This window comes from Elephantulus edwardii, unplaced genomic scaffold, assembly GCF_000299155.1.
Source record: "Elephantulus edwardii isolate Elephantulus edwardi_28Jun2011 unplaced genomic scaffold, EleEdw1.0 scaffold00124, whole genome shotgun sequence".
Lineage (NCBI taxonomy): Eukaryota > Metazoa > Chordata > Mammalia > Macroscelidea > Macroscelididae > Elephantulus > Elephantulus edwardii.
Genome location: NW_006399874.1, coordinates 3,712,529 through 3,733,013, shown reverse-complemented (window position 1 = coordinate 3,733,013; position 20,485 = coordinate 3,712,529). Strand labels below are relative to the sequence as shown.

General features: G+C 36.2%; 1 protein-coding gene across 1 annotated transcript in view; it reads right to left on the bottom strand.

Moving 5' to 3' along the window:
- HCRTR2 (hypocretin (orexin) receptor 2) overlaps positions 1 to 20,485 on the bottom strand; it is a 156,363-nt gene that overhangs the window by 52,535 nt on the left and 83,343 nt on the right. Inside the window, exon 2 of the mRNA XM_006893137.1 lies at positions 5,343 to 5,521. Within this exon, the coding sequence (XP_006893199.1) occupies positions 5,343 to 5,521 (179 nt within the window). The remainder of the gene's footprint in view (positions 1 to 5,342; positions 5,522 to 20,485) is intronic.

The following is a 20,485-nucleotide window of genomic DNA, read 5'->3' as shown; positions in this document are numbered from 1 at the left end:
CAACAATGAATGAATGGAAACCCAAAATCTCTGTAAATGTTTATGAAAATTAATAAAATATAGAAAAAAAAGGGAAAAAAAACTTGACTGCTTGTAGCTTCTGGATCATGATTGTTTTCTAGCAAGTGCAAGTATAAAGTATTTATTAGGGCTTGGTGATTTGTTATTTGTAAATAATAATCAACCAGTGTCAATAGTAGAGGAGCAGCATAAACGACATTTTAATGTCATATCAAGTATTTTTTTCTACTGCTACTGTAGTAATAGTTAATAACTTAGGGCTAACGAAGAGACTTCTCTGTCTCAAAAAATAGTGAGAGAATATACAGTTGTTATGGTTAATCTAAAAGTACAACCCTCATTGAATGGACCTTTGATAAACTGCTGATGAAGTGTTTAATATATGTATATGACACACACATACACAAATAATTCTCATCCAATTATAAATACTTCGAGTAAGTTATAAAAATATATACTAGCATTTTGTTATTGTTTTCTATTCCTACAAATGTATTCTTTGCTTCTCTCTTTTATTTTAACTCTAGGGTTAGCTCAAGTTAGCCTAATAATAAAGGATTTGAGAAATTAATCCAGTGTGTTTTATGGATACTGTGAAGAAAGTGGAATGACATATTTTGACTTTCCTTCAATCTTCAGGTGTCTGAACACCCACCCAATGGCCACATTCTACACAGGGTTACCTTAGAGACTCTGTTTTTGGTAGGAAAGGAACCCCTTTCAGGCCAGTCAATAGACATCCCAAAAGGGTATCAGAGAACTATCAAAAGAAAACTAACAGTTCGGAGGATGGAAAATTGTGGCTGAGAGAGTAAGTCTGTCTCATAACCCAGCATTGATAGCCTGCTTTTTTGGGGTGATTTTCCCTCCCAGATATTTCCTATGTTAGGCATAGGAAATACAGTGACACTATCCATATTTATTCCAATGTAAGAAAAAAAATCACTCTAAAAAATTAGGAGCTGCTTCTGTGAATGTGGAAAAGAACTGAAATAATACAATTTTTCCAAGAAATATATGATCATCATCCAGCAAATATCATAATTAGTGTGAGTCATCTTGGATTTATAGTTTTATTAAGGATACAAAAAAAGGTTATTTTAATTATTGGAAGTTCTATTACATCAGTGAAATGTAAGACCTTTGTAAGTTTTTTTTTAAAGTTACAATATATCACTAAAAAATAGAAAGATTATTCTATTTTGCATTATTTTTTAAAAAATGAGCATATCATTCATAGTTAGCAAATGCTCAAATAACCTTAAATGTATTCAATGACCTGAAAATCTGATTAGGCGTTATATAACGTGTTTTTCAATGTTCAGTAGGACATGAATACTGTATTAGAAATAAAAGCCATCAGATTCAGAGCATCACACCTGTGAGGAGGGAAAAATGATTCAAATTTCATGATAAGCTTAGTGCCCACTGGCACTGTCTCTGCCACTTGGGGACATTCTATTCTTCCATTTGGGAACACTGGAAAAGGGATAATACATACTGAGATAATGTAGATACGCTACACCAAACTCTTGCATTTACAACTTTCCCTCAAAAAATAATGTTGAATAAGGTAATGAATGAGTCTGTTCTTTTCCATCAGACATCTCGGATCTTGTGGTTATTTGATAATTTCCTCCTGATTCATGGAGGAGAGAACCAACTGAGAAGCTTCCTAGGCTAGACAGCTTCAACAGAAGCAGATACTCCAAGTTGTTCCATTAACTGTAGATTGTGAGTATCCTGTGTGAACAAAGATCCTCAGTGCTACTAAGCGCATCTACCTGTCATGAGTTAGATAATCAAAAGATGTGCTACATTGAAATCTGCAGGCAAGGAGCTTTCCAAAATCATTAAGAACAAAGATGTCAATGCAAAGATGAAGATGTGTCTGTTCCAAGCCATGTTCCCTTCAATTGCTTCCTTGGCAACTGTAAGTTGCACAAAGAATAAGGATGATAGAAGACAAATCAAGGCCATGAATTGAACTGTTGTTTAAGACTACTGAACATGCCATGGACTGCCAAAAAGACAAATCTGTCTTGACAAAGTGCATTAAGAGTGCTCCTTAAAGTGAAGGATGGTAAAAGTTTGTCTTATTTCCTGTGAGTGTATTTTCAGGAGTTACCAGGCTTTGGAGAGAGACATCAATCTGGGAAAGGTGGGGTGGTGCTGGGGGTGTTATAGAAAGAGGGGAAGTGAGATGGTTTGACGCAGTGACTACCACAATAAGCTTGGGGAAGACAGAGTTCATGATGCTGGCACAAGATAGGTAGGGCAACGTTAGGATGTTTATAAGGTAGCTATGAGTTGTTGTTGAGTTGATGGGGTGTAACAACAAAAACAACATGATCTGTATCATTCATCAGACTGCTTCAAGTCTGGCCTCTATTACATAGAAGACTCTAGACTATCTAATATTCCAATAGGTATCACTGTTTATTAGAACAGTAGTACTACACTTGTCCCACGATGATTACACCTCCACCTGAAACTTGCCCCACTACCTACTGGGAAATAATTTTTATCAAAATAATATGAAATTTCCCCATCTCTTTGAAGATTCTGGGCAGATTTCCACCAGGGCAATTATTGAAATCAAGACTAATAAATAACTAACTAGAAGTACTGGAGAGATAAGTAAAATATTAGCATTTTCTGCTATTTGTGATTTCCCTAGTGTCTCTATGGAAAAAAAAAAAGAAAAGAAAAAATAAAACCTTTAGAGCAACCCTATAGCTATGATTTTGTTTCTATAATGATATTTTTCAATTTTGGTTAATGTGTTATTTCTCTCTCTCAGGGAAGAAAAATTACTATGGTTAATGTTTGTAATCTCTTTATGGTTTCAGTAAATCAAACTAACCTTCTAATTAAACTTAATGTTTGCATCAATCCTATAAGTCTTCCCATTTTTTTTTTTAGTCTTTCAGCGATTTCTGAATCACCATGACCTGAAAAAAGTGATCACTTTTCTTCTTAGGAGGCCACTGAAGAACTTCTGGGTTAAATATCTCTGTGTAATATTGCCGTTCCAAGAGCCTATGCAACATAATTTCTAGTAATGAGCTAAATTAAATTTGTGACCTCTTCCAAATGCATGTCATTGGAACATAATCTATGTTCCTTCTGTATTCTTGCAAATGTTACCACCACACAGTGTAGAAACATGGGTGAAGCAAGGACTGAAGAGAAAGCTATGGAACTACAAGTTGTGAATAGCTACTTCTTCCCACATGCTGACTCAATTCTATGAGAATTCAGTCCTTTGGATACTGTGTGTCTGGAGCCATTAACTTGAGAATCTTTTCTTCAAAACTCTTTACCAAAACCAAATCTACTGATTTATAAGTCAGTTCAGATTCAAAGAGACTATCAGGTAGAATATAACTGCCCCCCTACCCCAGTAGAGATTCTGGGCCTGTAAGTCCTTACAGAAGCTGAATGATACCTATGTCTCATTTGGAGAAGGTGGTGAGTTCAAATCACTCCCTTTTTAGTTCACATTTCTTTAATCACTACTCCACTTTCTCAGATCTCTCAGGGAGCTCTGGTGGTGCAGTCTGTGCAGAGTTATATTGAAGCTCTTATTTAAAGCTCTTAGAGCTATTGGAAGAACAATCAGACAATTATATTATGGAAATATCCTCAATTTCTAGTGCAATGTTTTCATGGAAAGACTGCTTTTCTTTTTTATCAAATAATTTTAATGAACATTTCAGAGAATTTGGATTTCCATTCATTCATTGCTGCACTTCTCTACCCACCCAGCCCTCTCCCCCCGCCCCCCGGTTCGCTCCTCTCTTTCAAAAGTAAAAGAAAGACTCCCTCCCTGGTACACAATCCCCGCGCACCCCTCCCACCACCCCAAGTACATTCCACTATGCAACCTTAATTGTGGACTCTTGTGATAACCATAATACCCTATCATATATTGCTTTTAAATTATCCACTCCCTCATCTGTTTCAGTGCATTATACACAATTTATCCAGTTTTTCTCAGTCTTACCCCCAACCTGATATCAGCCCCATTTTACAGCAGTGGCACCATGCAATATTTGTCCTTTTGCAACTGAGATATTTCACTCAGCATAATGAAAGACTGCTTTTCTATTGAGCAATGAAATATGTTTCTGATAATGAAGATGATGATAATGTTTCTGAAAGACATGCTATGACTTTTTTAAGACTATCATCTTCTGACTTAATTCTATGCATTATGATTTATATAAAGCATCTAAATAAAATGTTTCAATAATCATGTAGATAGCTACTTTGAAAATCATCCTATTTTGAATACATGAATTATAAAAAGTTTATATTTGTGATTCAAAGCCATACAGTTAATGTTGGATTAGAGATTCCATCTCTGATATTTGATTTTTTTTCAATAAATTTTTTATTTTATACTGGTTTACTTACAAAGTTCATATACATTGTTTTTCACACTGGATCTTTCCTACTTTCTGTACCCACCCCTGCCTCAACTCATCAAATAGTGCAACCCTGTGATTAACTCGATATTTGAGAACACCCAGGAAGGCTTGTTAGCTACGTGGCTTTGATCATATGACTCTTACTGCTTCAGTATGAAATGAAAAACACTTGTGAAAAGATAGCCTAGATTATTTTGCCTGAAAAGGACATCAATTTGCTCAAGCTCTTTCTTTTTCAAGAGGGAAATTAAGGATCAAAAAGGTAAAACGTTTTAAAGGAAATGGGAAAGATTTGGCAAAGAACTGGAAAGGCAAGGTAATAGAGGACATGGTTCGATAGTGATTAATTATAAAACCACAACGAATGGGAATGATTGCATGAAACACAGTATGAATGCAGGATAGTGTGAAACACAATGTATACAAACTTTGTATGCAAACCAATATAATGTTTTTGGTTTTTTGAGTGAAGGTTCACCACCAAGTAGCCCAACACCTTCTTCTTTTGGCACACAGCCTCTTTGCCCCATTCCAGTCTGCCCAATAAAACACCATGGGAATTGACAAAAAAACAACAACAAAAAAACCCAAATCAACAAAAAACCAAAAACAAAATCCCAATTCAGCAAAACAGTTTAAAAAGTTCTGCAGCATATAATGATGAGTTAGGGTTTAGGGTTACTTGCATTTTATTTAGAGATTAGCTTGTTTTGCCTGAAAGTTTCACATATCATTATCCTTGACAGTAGGAACATGTTCCATAGGGAGATTTCTTCCTTAACTCACCAACCAGGTGACTAGTGCGCAAAGACTATGATTGCAAACATTTTCCCAATAGTTTCAATGTTTGACCCGAAGACTGTGGAGTTAAAAAAAAAAAAATACCTGTAAATAAGGAATCACTTTGCAAAGGGACTGTCCAAAGAACCAGGTCTCAGTGATATCCACGACCAGCGTGGCTGGAAGGCAGGTGATGGTCACAAGCACATCAGCCAGAGAAAGGTTGACTATGAAATAGTTGGTCACCGTCCTCATGTGGTGGTTCTTCCACACTGCCACACAAACTAATTTGGAGAGAAAAAGCATCAGTGAGTAGGCAACACAAATGGACATCAATAAGAAAAATTATCAACCTGATGATTAGTCTGGCAAAGACAACGTACCCGTAATTATTTAAACAGAAAGATGCTTCACTACTGTGTTATGTTTACCTTGGGCCATCCTTCAAAAATGTAAAATTGCTTGCTTAATATCAGCCTAAGTACTTTCCAAGATTTCTCAATGGATCAAAAGACTGAGTTTATTTTTTCTTTCCTTTTAAATTGTCAGTTCTGGAAGTTAAAGAACTGTCTTTTGTTTCTTTTCCTATTCCTTCAGTATTTAATATATGATAGTTATTTAAGAAATGTTTGCTGGGTTGCAAAGAACTAGGAACTGATTTTTTTTTCAATGAGACAAAGATTCTGAAGCTTTGTCTGATATACTTGGGACATGTAACAAGAAGGGACCAGTCCTTGAAGAAGGACGTCATACTTGGTAGGGTGGAGGGACAGCGCAGGAGAGGAAGATTCTCTATGAGGTGGATTGACTCAGTGACTGGAGTAATGGGATTAGTTGTGGTGGAGACAGTGAGATTGACACAGGATAGAGCAGGGTTTAGAGCTGTTTTACATAGGGTAGCTATAAGTCATAGGCAACTCGAAGGTACCAACAACTCATCTGTGGTGTTGACCTATATCTGCTCCCACTCTCTGCATATGAAACATTAAACAAATGAAAAGGTCTAAAAGTTAGGAGTTGATGCTTATGTAGCCACTAAACTTTTTCCACACAGAGCTGAATGATTTGGAGCTCTGGCGGCTTAATGGCAAGAAGCTGTGCAGCATTCTCAAAGGCAGGTGATTCGAGGCTACCGATTGCTCCATGGGAGAAGGATGGGCAGTCTCCTCTGTTGCAATTAACTGCCTCTGAAAACCCACTGGAGGGTCACCTATGGATCATTTCTGACTCTTCGGTACTTGACAATAATCTTTTGTATTGTTATTTGCATTTTATGCAATCAGTATCTGAGATAGAAAATTCTTGGATGTAACCTAATGACACAAGGCTCATGGAATATAAAGTATGACAATAAAAAATTTTAAAAACATAGTCCTCTCACAAAATAACATTATTGCTGTCATAGTAAGGAAGATAACTACAAAAAAGCATACACAAATTCTAAATGCTCAATCCTCACTCCTTTGATTATGCTTGATGTTTTCTTTTAGGTCAAATCATACAAGCTTTTCAAAACTTTGACAGCTGGGCCTCCGTCAATGCCTTGTAGTATATGTCCTACATTTAAACGTTTGCAATCTCATTCAGTTACTCTTTACTGAAAGAACATTTAGTTCCTTCTTTCTCTGTCCTCCCCACTGCTAGCTTTTCTAAAAATTATGTAATCACTGTTTTCAGAACTATATAGGTGCATGCTCTGCTATCTACATCTGTTGATGAGCTGGCGTCACCGAAAGTAATTGTGTATCAGCCTGGAGGATCACAAGCCTGTCAGAGCTGTCAGCTATCTACCTAAATGATGTGGTGAGTTGTAATATTATATTGTGAAGACATAAAAGCACATTTTGTTAAATTTATGTTGCCAAGTGAGGTTTCAATTCTGCAATTTTCACCCCATTTATTAAGCATTTCAAATGCTGAAAAATTATTTTCTTATCTCCTAAAACTGAAATTGCCCTTCAGTCACCAACAGATGTCAATCAAATGAAGTACAAATTTTTGAGGTTTTAGTTTTGAAACTTCACATCTGTCTCTCATTCCAGCCCACCAATGTCCTAAGACTCAACTGAACTAAATCACAGTAAGTTTAGGTGTACTTCATTAGGATGCATTATCTTCTTACTTGAAAATGAAGTCAGTCTCTTTCAGTCTCTTTCCCTTTTGCTCCTCCTCCCTCTCCCCTTCTTCTCCAGAGTACCTCTCTCTCTAGCCCCCTCCCCTTCTCTGCCTCTCTGCCCTCTTCTCACCCTCCTCTCTCAAAATTTCTCCCAGGATCACATTTTCTCTCCCCAATCATCCATTTTTCTCTGTCTCTCTCTCTTTTAATTTATGTTTATAAATAATTTTGGGGTTTTTTTTCCCCTACAAGTTTATTTACAAAATTGGAATACATTGTTTTCAAGAAGAGATTCTTTCAATTTCCCTTAGCCCCCCACATCAAATTGTACAATCTCATGATTAACCCCCTTCCCCCTGCACTTCTTCATCCCTTTGCTTCCAAAAAAATTTTATTGTGATTTTAACAAAAGTTTACAGAAAACTTGGATTTCCATTCATTCACTATTGCACATTTTCCTCCCTACCATCCCCTAGTTTGCTTTTCTCTTAAAAAAACATATTCATTGTTGTACAATTTCCTCCCTCACCACCTCTACCTCAGTCCACTTTGCTATGCACTTCTTATTCTGGACTGTTGTCATGCAAATAAGGCCCAATCAATCATATATTCCTTTTAAACAATTCTTACCCTCATCTGCTTCAATGCAGTTTTCATTATTTACACACACAAGCGCGTGCACGCGCGCGCACACACACACACACACACACATGCTAATGTCTGTTGTGTTATTGTTGTGTACTATTGAGTTGGAACCAACCTATAGCTGACCCTCCAACAGTTTTACAGAGGCAAAAATCACAAGGGAGAAGCTTGCCCATGCTTCTCTCACAGAACAGCTGGTGTATTTGAACCGTGTGCCTTCGGGATTGTAGCATAGATTCTTACCACTAGGCCACCAGATCTCCCCATCCTAATGATAGTCCATAATATCAGAATTTATGTAAAACTGACAAAATTAATACCATGTTGGTATTTGTTCAATAAAATACCTGAATGGTGTAACTTTGTATCCAGAAAAGGAAGTTATTGTTGTTGTTGTTGTTGCTGTTGTTAAGTGCCATTGAATCGATTATGACTCACAGCAAACCAATGAGCAAAAGATCTGAACTCTGTTTTATAACTATAGTTATATCTCTAATGTTCATAGAGTTTTCAAAGGCATGTTGTTTAGGAAGTGGATACCAATCTTGCTTCCAAGCCTTTCTTAATTTGGGAGCTCTACAAACACTGTCCATGATGGGTAACCATTATGGCATTTGACACACCAGTGGCACAGCACTCAGCATCATAGCAAGCCCAAGTTATCTCAGTACAGCAAACTGACAGACAAGTGCTGTACCACTTAGAACAATGTTCTTCCCAAACACAAGTAACAGCAGCCCTCAGGCCTGTGACATTCAGGCCTAACAAACTTTTAAATAAAAAAGAAGCAGGTTTTTTTAAAAAATAAAATTTAGTTCTAGCTCACCTTTTAATTCCTCATAATTTAGAGAAAGAAACTGTGGAAAGATGACACAAGTTAGTGACATGCCAGTCTAAAATTAACACAAGTATGTTGTCAGCAAACACTTGAATAGTACGTGTTATGTGCTCTGTTCTGTGCCATGTAAGTAAAAAAAATAACCAATTGAGTCTTCATAATAACACTATGATGTAAATATTATTAACAGCCACATTTCACAGCTAAGAACAGGGAAATTAAAGGTTCTGCTCCAGAACAAGTAGAAGTGGTAAAAAATGAACCAAACGCTTACGTATTATCTATATTATGGTGATATATACTCTTGATTAGGAAACTCTGGCAGTTTAGTGAAAATAAGTTGAGTTATACTGTCAAACTATAGGTACTTAGTTTAAATACAGGAACTGCTCCATGGAAGAAAGATAGGCAATTTACTACATCTGGAAACCTTCTAAAGGGTCAACTATGAGTAAGTTCCAAATTAATGGTATATAACAGCTCACCCTACATTTGACAGGGCTGTAACCTAATATTACAGAATTTTAGAATAAGGAGATACTGTGTAGGTTTTTGTTTTGTTTTAAAGTTGTGGCTGAGATTATCTGTTCACAATACATATGTAATTGTAGGCTAGCAAATAATTAAAATTATTAAAGAAGTTTCAAGATAATCTGAGTTATGCAGATGACACAATCGTGTTTGCTGGAAGAAGACTTAATGGTATTAGTAATTAAAATCAAAGACTACAACCTTTAATATGTATTAAACCTCAACTGAAAATAAAAATCCTCACCAGTGGATCAATGAGAGCATTATAAAGAATTGAAATACTATCGATAGCAAAATTTAATCTTATTTGGACCCACAATAAATGCCCATGAAGCAGATGTCAGTAAATCAATCTATGCACTGCATTGAGCAGATATGCTGCAAGGGATCTTGTAAAATGCAAAACAGCAAGAATGTTGCTCTAACGAATCCCGCGTGCCTGATCCAAGCCTTGGTACTTTCAATGTCATTGTTGTTGTTGTTGTTAAATGCCCGTCGAGTCGCAGGTGACTCATAGCGATCCTATGAAGGAGAGTTCTCGATGCTTGGGTCAATGTCATTATACATGCAAAAATTGGATGATGAATAAGGAATATCAATGAGGTATTAGTATCTTGAAATTACAGTGTTAATGAAAAATTAAAATACACTATAAAATGCCAGTATAATGGAAAAAAATGTTTTGAAAGGAGTGAAATGAGAATGCTTTTTGGAATAAGGATAGTGATATTTTGTTTTATGTACTTTGGATGAGTTATGAGGGTGGGTACTAACCTCCAGAGAAGTATATCACTCTTGGAAAAGTGGATGTCAACCCAAAAAGGAAGACTCTCAATGAAACAGAGTGACATGAATGGCCTCAAATATAGAAAAGTTCATGAGGATGGAACAGGACTGGTCAATATTTTGTTCAGTTATACAACGAGTATGATTTGAAAGTGATTCAATGGCACCTAACAATGCTAACAAAAGTATATCATTACCAGAGATTGGTTTATTTATGTTTATTTTCAATTATGTTTGAGTCCTGAAGTGAAAAAAGTAGTAAAAATTAGTAAACAAGGAAAAATAAATCTATAACAACATTATTGGTACAGTTGGAGAAACAAGTTAATATGTATATTTCACAGTATTATTACATTAACTTACAATATATAAAGTATGACATAAATACAATTTCCACTAAAAACCTTAGGTAATATGGATACCCTATATCTAAAGTCTCCTTTTCTGAGCTGAATATCACAGGATCTCATCCTAAGTTCTTACCATGCACTATGAGGATAACTCCTTCCTTCCTCTTCCCAGCATGCTAAATTTATACAAAGTAAAACTCCCTGTCTTTGAACTTCTCATTTTGAGGAACTTTCTGTCTCTGTCAAGTGTACTTTTCTTTATCTCTCCAAATAACCATTTCATGAAACCCTCAATATATCTCTTATCTCTATCATACTTTATATTGCTACTACTTATAGACAAATAGACTATCTTGACCTTCAGCTAGGGTATTGCTGTATCCTTGTAGTTGTATTGTTATTGTTTTTATGTGCCATCAAATCATCTGCCTGTGACTCATAGCAACCCCTACATACAATAACTCTGAACCTTGCCTTATCCTGAATCAGTCTCTTTCTCTCTGACACACCTACCCCTATTACCCCAATCACTGTGTCAATCTATCTCATTTAAGGTCTTGTCGTGTACTGTCTCTCCAACCCTTCCAAGCCTGATGTCCTTCTCCAAGTATTGGTCCATCCTGGCCACGTGCCAAAGGTATATGAGAAGGAGCTTCAAAATCTTTCCTCCTGTTGGCCATTGAATATCCTTCTCTGTGAAAAGTCTTTGTATGTCTTTTGCCCATTTTGTAATCGGGTTATCATTCTTTTTTCTTGTGGAGGCCCTGTAGGATTCTGTAAACTTTTAATATGAGACCCTTATCTGAAATGGTGTTGGCAAATGCTTTTCCCAATCAGTAGGTTTTCATTCACTCTGTTGGAAAATTTTTTTGATGCATGCAGGGATTTAATCTTTAGAAGATAATTTTATTCTCATCAATTTTATCCTCTTCAAATTGTGCACTTCTGGCTGTATTTGGCATTCTCTTTTATACCGTAGAGTAGGTCTTCTAAGCTTGATCCAAGTTTGTCTCTGGTGATCTTTATGGTTTTGGGCTTTACTCCCAGATTTCTGATACACCTTGATTTTTCTTTATGGTGAGATGTGGATTCTGTTTCAGCTTTCTGCAGGTAGCAGTTCAGTTTTGCCAGCACCATTTGTTGAAGAGGTTGTCATTTCTCCATTTGATAGGTTTTATTTCCTTATCATATATCAGTTGACCATAGATAGCTAGATCTATTTCTGGGTTCTTAATTCTGTTCCATTGATCTATGTTCCTGTCATTGTACCTGTACCATGGTGTTTTGGTTACTACTGCTGTGTAGTAGCTTTTGATGTCAGGGAGTGCTATACTGTATAAGAACATTATTATAGAAGATGTATGAGGATTCGAGGGACGAAGAGGGAGAGCAAAGGGCTGAGGATGGGTAGGGGCAGGGTAGGGTGGTTAATAATAGAGTTGCGCAATTTGATGGGTATAGGGAGGGGTGGGTAATGCAAATGGGAAAGATCTGGTATAAAAAACAATGTGTATGAACTTTGCAAGTAAAACAGTACAAAAAATATTTTTAAAAAGAAAAACAACAAAAAAACCCAAAAAACCAAACACAAACTCTACCTCCAAGAAGCAGCCTGGTTTCACCCTTTCCTGCTTATTCTTTTGGCAGTCAATACTCTTCTCCAGCACTATAGCTCAAAGGCATCAATTCTTCTTCTGCCACCTTTGGTCATTGTGTAGCAATGCACCTTTGATGCATTGCAAGTAACTGTAAAAACCATAGCCTGAACCAGGCACACTTAAGTCTCCAGATAGACATCATTGCTCTTTAGCACTTTAGAGAAGTCCATAATAGCAGCTTCCCCTAGACCAAGTCATCTGTTGATTTCTTGGCTTCTTGTGCCAAGTCTGTTGATTCTGGAGCCAAGCAAGCTGAAATTATTAACAACCTCAGTCTCTTTTCCATCTATTACAGTGATACTATTTAATTAGCTCAGTGATGAGAATCTTTGTCTTCTTTTTGGTTAGCTTTAATCCATATTGGAAAGAACAGTCCTTGAATTTCTGTAGCAAACACTTTAGGTCCTCCTCAATTTGGGTAAGTTTGTGTGAACTGCATAATGTATGTTGTTGATGAGACTTCTTCCCATTCTGAACATACTTTCTAATATGTATTCATCGAACTGATTTAGTGTGGCATAATTTGGTGTCAAGGACCTTCCAAAAATGCTAAAGAGAAACAATGACAGTTTAAGGACTAAAGTGTGCCATATCCAAGTCATGGTCTTTTGAATTACTTGCTTTTCTTTGGTCTTGTTGTGTACTGTCAGATCAGATCAACTGGCACTGGAGGACATTGCCCCTCCTTCTTCTGAGGAGCATCTGGTGGATTTGAACCATGTGCCTTCAAGATTGCAGAATAGCTTCTTGCCACTAGGCCAACATAGCTCCTCTTGAATTTCTTCCTATGCATCTGAAAGTTGGACAGTGACAAGAGATAATAGAAGAAGAATTGACATGTTTGAGTTGTCGTGTTAACGAAGAGTATTTAATATATTACAGACTGTGAAAACAAACAAACAAACAAAAACAAAACAAACCCCAAACAAATTCTTGGCAAAAAAGCAACCAGGATATACCTTGGAGGCAAGGGTAATGGAAACTTAATCTCACATACTTTGGGCATGTTTTTAGGAAAGATCAGTCTTTGTAAAAGGATACTGAGCTGGGAAAAGTAGAAGTTCAGAAAGAAAAGCCCTTCAACAATAGAGATTGATAATAGTTACTGTAATTATGGGCTTGAGTATTTCAGAGATTGTGAAAATCATGCAGGATAGTGCAAGGAAAAAAGCTATTTTTTATGGAGTAACTGTGAGCTATATTTGACTAGTTGACACCTAAGAACAGCAAAACCTTCTCCTATGAGGATATCACTGAGTGATGCAAAGATTTAAGTGTTTAGTTGTCATTGTTTTTGTTAAGTGCTGTCGAGTCATAGATAACTCATAGCGACCTTATGAATGAAAGATCTGAATATAACTTTCATCATTTCTCCAAGTTCATTGAATTTCTGGAGACAAACTATTTCGGAAGTGGATGCCACTCCTGCTTCTAAGTCAGTTTAAACTGAGAGCTCCACCATTGTCCATCATGAGTAACCATTATCGCATTTGACAAGTGAGTATCACAGTGTTTTCCATCACAACAACCATGAGTTACCTCTGTACAGCAAATTGACAGACCAGTGCTTTATCACTTGGAAGAATGTTTGACCAAAAACACTTAAGACTAGTCCTGAGGGCCGTAGATTAAAATCAACCACCTTTGACTTGGCAGTATAACTTTCTATCCTCTAGGCCAACAGAACTCTCTCTTATGACTCACAGCAATTCTATGAATAACAGATCTAAACCTTGCCCCATCCTACACCATTTCACCAATCTAAGACACTACTAGTAGGTGTGTGTGTGTGTGGGGGGGGAATCCTGAAGGATCCTCACAAGGCCAGTCTGCAATCTTCTCTGACAACATATAGCCTTGAAAACCTAATAGAGTACAGCTTTACAAACATGAAGTCATCATGAACAAGAATATACTGAAGGCAAGTAACAATTGTCTCATGAGCTCCTGTAAAAAGAGAGAAATAAATGAAAATGTTTGTGCAGAACATTTAAAACATGAAAGCTGATAAAGAATCATACCTGCCTGCCAATATTATCTTGGACCTCATAAACTATAGATCTCCATTCTTTATATTCTATACTCAAATAAGCTTTGGAAAGTTCCAAGAACTGGAGTTGGTATTACATTCTATCTACTATTGAAACTATTTCTGTGAATGACCATGTTGCATCAGTACTAAAATCCATTTGTAGTTTACAGTTGAAAAGTCTGCCTCTGTTGGCCAGGACCTTATGAGGACTGGTTGAATGTCCAGAGGTAAAAGACAGGAATGCAGATTCAATGAAATATACCACCTCTGACGCTAATTTGCCTCATAGAATGATTTTTTTTAACACAGATGATCCAGAAATGGAACAACAACAACAAAAAATCACCCCTTCTTTTTTCTTTTCCTATGTCATTTGGGTTACAATCCTTTCTCTATGAGACTCTGATGATGTATCTATTACCATTTCTCCGCAGGTGGGGCAGAGGGAAAGTGGCTCAAATTGCCTGGGACCATTTGAAGCCTGTGATGTAAAAAGCGATTGCCAAATAAGATATAAATAAAGCTTTTAGAAAATAACCTTCCTCTTTTTACATTATTGCACAATATAAAAGTTTAGTTCACTTTCATGTGGGACGTGAAAATGTTAATTTGAAGAAGAGATTTGCCATTTTATTTTTGCAATCGTGTTAGACTTGTTTTTATTATCTATCAACCTACAAATTCACAAGGGCACTCTTGTGGATCAGTGGCAAGGTATCGTGCTGCCAACCCAAAAGCATGCAGTTCAAATCCATCAGCAGCTTCAAGGAAGAAAGACGGCATCCTCCCGTGTAACTGAAAGCCTCTAAAATCCTGTTGAAAGATCAGTTATGAGTTGGTTCGAACTCAATGGCACATAATAACAGCATATTAAAGAAAATAAAATTTTTGAACTAATAATGATATTCCCCAGAAAGCTTAAAACATAATGAAAACAGGAGGTAAAAATTTTAATTGCCTAATGAATATATGTTAAAAACAACTGGGCAGCTTAAATTGTGAAATAAAATGGAATTATGAAAAAATATTGTAGTTCCAACTTTAACCACAGAGTGTCAGTCACGGCCTTTGGAATTATGAACGTTTGGCAAGTCAGTAAATTAATTGTAATATTCTTTACGATGGAGCAATTAATATTTTACTTCAGATATTTCCTGCAGCCAAGATCAACTTTAATCTCCAGCAAAAAAAGAAAAAAATGTTCAACAACAGCTTCTTAACGAAATATAAATTATAAACTGTGAAATAAACCTTTTTGTAACTGCAGGGGGAAAAAAACAACAAACAAAATTAAAAACAAACAAACAAACAAACCTGAAATAAAAGTCATTGGCAGAAAATGAAAAATAGTCTGTGCTTAATGCCTGCAAGAACATAGAATGAAGTCATTTAGTCAATACGGAGCGTAGCTATAAAAAGAAGGGTTGTTTACAATTTTTTTTTTCATAGAGGAATAAAACAAATAATTTTTACATTATCAAGAATTTATCTTTTTTTCTCACTCCAATCTATCACTTTAGCATTTGACCTTTCTTCCTTTTATTATTTTTTCACTTCCGTCTCTTCCTGGACCAATATGTTGCTATGCCAAGCATGATGTCCTTCTATTTCTGTACCAAAGCAAGGTTTTCCATACATTTATACATAAACCCAGAAGAACAGCATGCAAATACACGTCTTCCTTTTCTAAGAGTCTGACAAATGAGACACTGCTAAAAAAACACATTTCTTGTATGGAATGTGCCATCTAAAAGTTTTCTACTATTAATAGAGAACAACTTTTAAGACACTATACACACACACACTCGATTCTGAAATTTAAGGGAATTTTTTCTTTTTACTCAACGGTGTAAGAAAGTTTATTATAATACCATTGACAACTACAATCATCATACTAACATGGGCAAGACTTCTCACGGAGACTAATAGTGTCACTCCTAAATAATTAAGACTACAGTTTATAAATTACTTTCTGAAGGGATTTAGAAAGAGTCTGCACATGCACATGCATGTGTGAAAGGAGGGATTATGCATGTTGTTGTTGTTAAATGCAAGGGAGATACATTTACAGGAATCAAGCCCCAAATTGAATTCTTTAGAAAAGAAAAATACAGTGAGGACCCTGAGAAACTATATTTGACTTATCAGCTGTCTCTGAGTGGAATGATGTCACTGGGGATCTACATTAGCATTCCAAAAAACAAAACAGTGCTGTTAGTAATAAGTATTCACCAGCCTTCAAGGCTGCCCTGAGGGGAAGGTTAGAAGGGTAGAAAGATGCCCTGTTTTAGCATCTGAAATGCTATTAATGGTCATACCTAGGAGCTGTAATTTCACATCAGTGGAATTCTATTTTGGGGGAACTATCAACTTCTTGGTTACTCTTGTCTTTTTTTTTTTTTTTTTACTCTTTGCAGTAAATTGATCTAAGTCCATGTCCTCAACCCAGCTTTTCAAATTATGCCTGGGTTTTTGTTGTTGCTGCAGAGTTTGTCAGGGGGTATGGTCAGTTCTCAACTTTGAAACCTTTATATTAATAAACATTCACATGCAACCTGAATTCTGTTTATCATTCATTTTGCCAGCAGAGAGTTTGCCTTTTGGATTTATTTTACATAAATGCTTTCCCTCTTTCATTCATGTAAGATAAACCCAAAAGACACATTTTCTGCTGCCAATAAGATAAGATAAGATAAACTGAAGTCAAACATCATAGAACCGGGTGAGATATATATATATCCTTATCTTTTTCTTTCATGCTCTGTCCTTATCAACCCATTGCTGCTGAGCTGATTGTGAACCTCCATTGAGTTTCTAAGACTGTAAATGTTATTATTTTTAATAATAAAATTATTTCTTTTAATTATTATTTTAATGAAGGTTTACAGAAAATATTTTCATTCATTCATTCATTCATTTATTGTTTCACAATATTTCCCTCCCTCCCTCCTCTAGTCCACTTTGCAATACAAACGCACCTTGTCATACACATAATGCCTAATTGTGTATTACTTTTAAACAGTTCTTTCCTTTATCTGTTCCAATACAGTGTTCATCTGTTTATTCTTTTCCTATTCTCCTTCTAAACCACATGGCAGTCTTGCTATGTAATAGTGGTGTTATGCAGTGTTTGTCCTTTTGTGACTTGGAATTTTGTGACTCTGTAAATTTTAATGGAAGCGGACTTTTTCTCAACTTTGTCATGTAAAGTAACTGGTGAATTCGAGCCAATGACTTATTGGCCATTATGTAACACACTGCTCTATCAGTGCTTTCTTAGTTATTGCTTACTCTAAAAATTTCACTTCTCAGGAAGACAAACTCAGGAATGCTTATAATTCTCTCTCTCTCTTTCTGTCTGTCTCTCTGTCTCTGCCTCTCTCTCTCTATATATATGTGTATATATATGTGTGTGTGTGTGTATATATATATGTATGTGTATATATATATATACATTAAATATATATATATATATATATACATTAAATATATATATATATATATACATTAAATAGATTGACAGAAATGTAAATAGATTAGGATATAGATATAAAAATTTATAGTCCTTTATATAATTTCAGTGAAAAGTTTTAAACAAGAAAGTGACTGTGAAAAATTATAAACAGAAAAAACATTTAAACAGTCATCTTTTTAAGAGGAATATGGAAAATATATATATACCTTTAAACTTGAAGTGGGATGGACTAATTTTGAGACTTTTTAGAATCCTGGAGAATTCACTGTCCCATCGTAATTCAATAGGACAGAAAAGAACTGCCTATAGAATTTCCAAGATTGGATATTTTTACAGAAGCACTTTGCCTCATCTAAGGCTAAATGTTTCAAACTGCTGATCTTTCAGTGGGCAATCTATATTTGCTCCATTCAGCCACCAGAGATCCTTGGGAAACAAGGTAGTAAAAAAGAAAGGAGGGAAAAGTTAATAAAGTCAAGAAATAATTATGATGTTGAAACATGATGCCTTGGAGAGTGTTTAGACATGAGGAGGAGAGAGACAGAGAACAGAGGATGCTTTCCGGGTGGATTGTTTGGCACCTGGGGGATTGGGATGCTCGCTGAGCTATGAAATAAAGGACAATGAGAAGGCTTAATTTGGATAAAGGAATAAAGATAATGTGTTCTGTATTAAATAGTGTGTCAATATTTGGATGTGTGAGTATATATTTCAGTCACCGCTAAATATATGAGATTCATAAGCACAGAACTAGTGATTATACCCATATAATTAAGACCAACCAGAGAATAAGAAGAAAAGGTGGAAGTCATTCCCAAACAACTAGGTGATTTCAATCTCATCCGGATGTGATCCATAATCACATCTAATCATTTCTGGATGGAAAATAACCAAAAGAATATCAATTGCTTTCTGAAAAACTAAATGCAATAAGATTGAAGAAATTAATACTAGTGGTGCAGTGAATTAAGGAGTGGACAGCAAATTGAAAAGTCAGCTGTGTGAATCTACTGGTTGCACCATGAAAGAAAGATAAGTCAAATAGCTCTCTTCAAAATTTACAGCTTTGGGAACAACCTGGGGACTTCTACTCTCTTCTACAAGGTCACTGCACAATGAAATGGACTTGATAGCAGTGGATACACTATTGAATGTTAGTTGTTTTTACTATTACAGAAAGATTTGTATCTCTGGTGTGGTAGATTTGTTTGTTAAGTAACAAACATTCCATAAAAATGAGAGTCATCCTTTAAACATTGAAAAGGTACTTTGGCAGCAAGGGCTTGAATGACCAGTATCCTATGTAGGAAGCCATCTTTAGCAGGTCTTAGCTCTGCCATGTACAACTCTATTTTGTCTGTGGACCTCATTGCCTATATTCACTACTGACATGCAGCGGGCTGAGCTCAGCCTGAGGCCACCCCTCCCATCTCTGGGAATATGTTTACCTCACTAAATCCATAGCTGTAATTCAATGCCTTGAGGCATGCCCCTCCCTCTCTATTGTAAACTGATAGCCTAGGGCTGGGTTCCCTGGCAGCCTGGACTACACAGTTGCCTATTTATTGCACGAATTTCTCAAATAAATTGAGGCTTGATCAGAGGAATTTTCTTGCCTCCATTTTTCACGTCTCTTGCCCCCTCCCTTTCCAATTCGCACTCCTTCTCTTTAGTACACATTGAACCCACAGGTCGGATTCAATCCTAGAGAAACTGCTAGAAAGAAATGTTGAGCTTGATATTGTGGAGCACTTTTCTCAATTGTTATTACTATTTTCAAGCATCAGCAACATATCTGCTGACTAAAACAGAGAGCAAGTGAGAGACTGAGTTTAAGAGAGGGTGAGAGAGAAGGAGGGAGGGAGGGTAAAAGGGAGGGAGCGAGCGAGAAAGAAAAAGAAGATATGGGCTAGGTTGCAGGGCAAGGGAGAAAGAATTTGAGACATTGAATGGGAGGAGGTCCTACAGAACAACCAGCCCATGAGAAGCATCTGGTAGGTAAGGTAGGTAACTTTTCCTTTCAGTTAGAACTCTGAAAGACAGAACTGTAAGAATACAGATGAAAGGAACAGCCTTCTAAAGAAACTCTTGCTATTGTGAACAAAGCCATGATAAATATGACTGTGCATATATGTATCTGCTTGAGTGGTGGTTATGGTTTCATTGGTAGTGGAATTGCTGGGTCAAATGATATTTCTATTTGCAACATTTTGAGAAAGCTCCATACTGCCTTCCATAGTGGTTGCACCATTTTACACTCCCACCAACAGTGAACAAATGTTCCAGTTTCTCTACAACCTTGCCAGCATTTGTTGTTTGCTGTTCTGTTACATTTTATTATTCTTACTGGGGTTAGATGATATCTCATAGTTGTTTGGATTTGCCTCTTTCTTAGAGCTAGGGATTTTGAACATTTCTTCATGTGCTTGTTGGCCATCTGAATGTCTTCTTTGGCTAAGTGTCTGTTCATATCCTGTGCCCACTTCTCAATTGGGTTGTTTACCTTTATCTTCTTGTGCTGCTTGAGTATTTTATAAATTCTTGATATAAGTCCCTTATCTGACATGACATTACCAAATATTTTTTCCCAGTCTGTAGCTTCCCCTTTTACCCTGTTTGAGAAGGTTTTGGATTGGATGAGTATGGGCATTTGATCCTTAGAAGGTCCCATTCATCTATTTTATCCTCTCTTGGTTATATATTTTTCAGGATGCTTGGAAGACTGCACACTCACATTTATTGCGGCTTTGTTCACAATAGGAAAGAGTTGGAAACAACCTAAATGCCCATCAACAAATGAATGGATAGAGAAGCTGT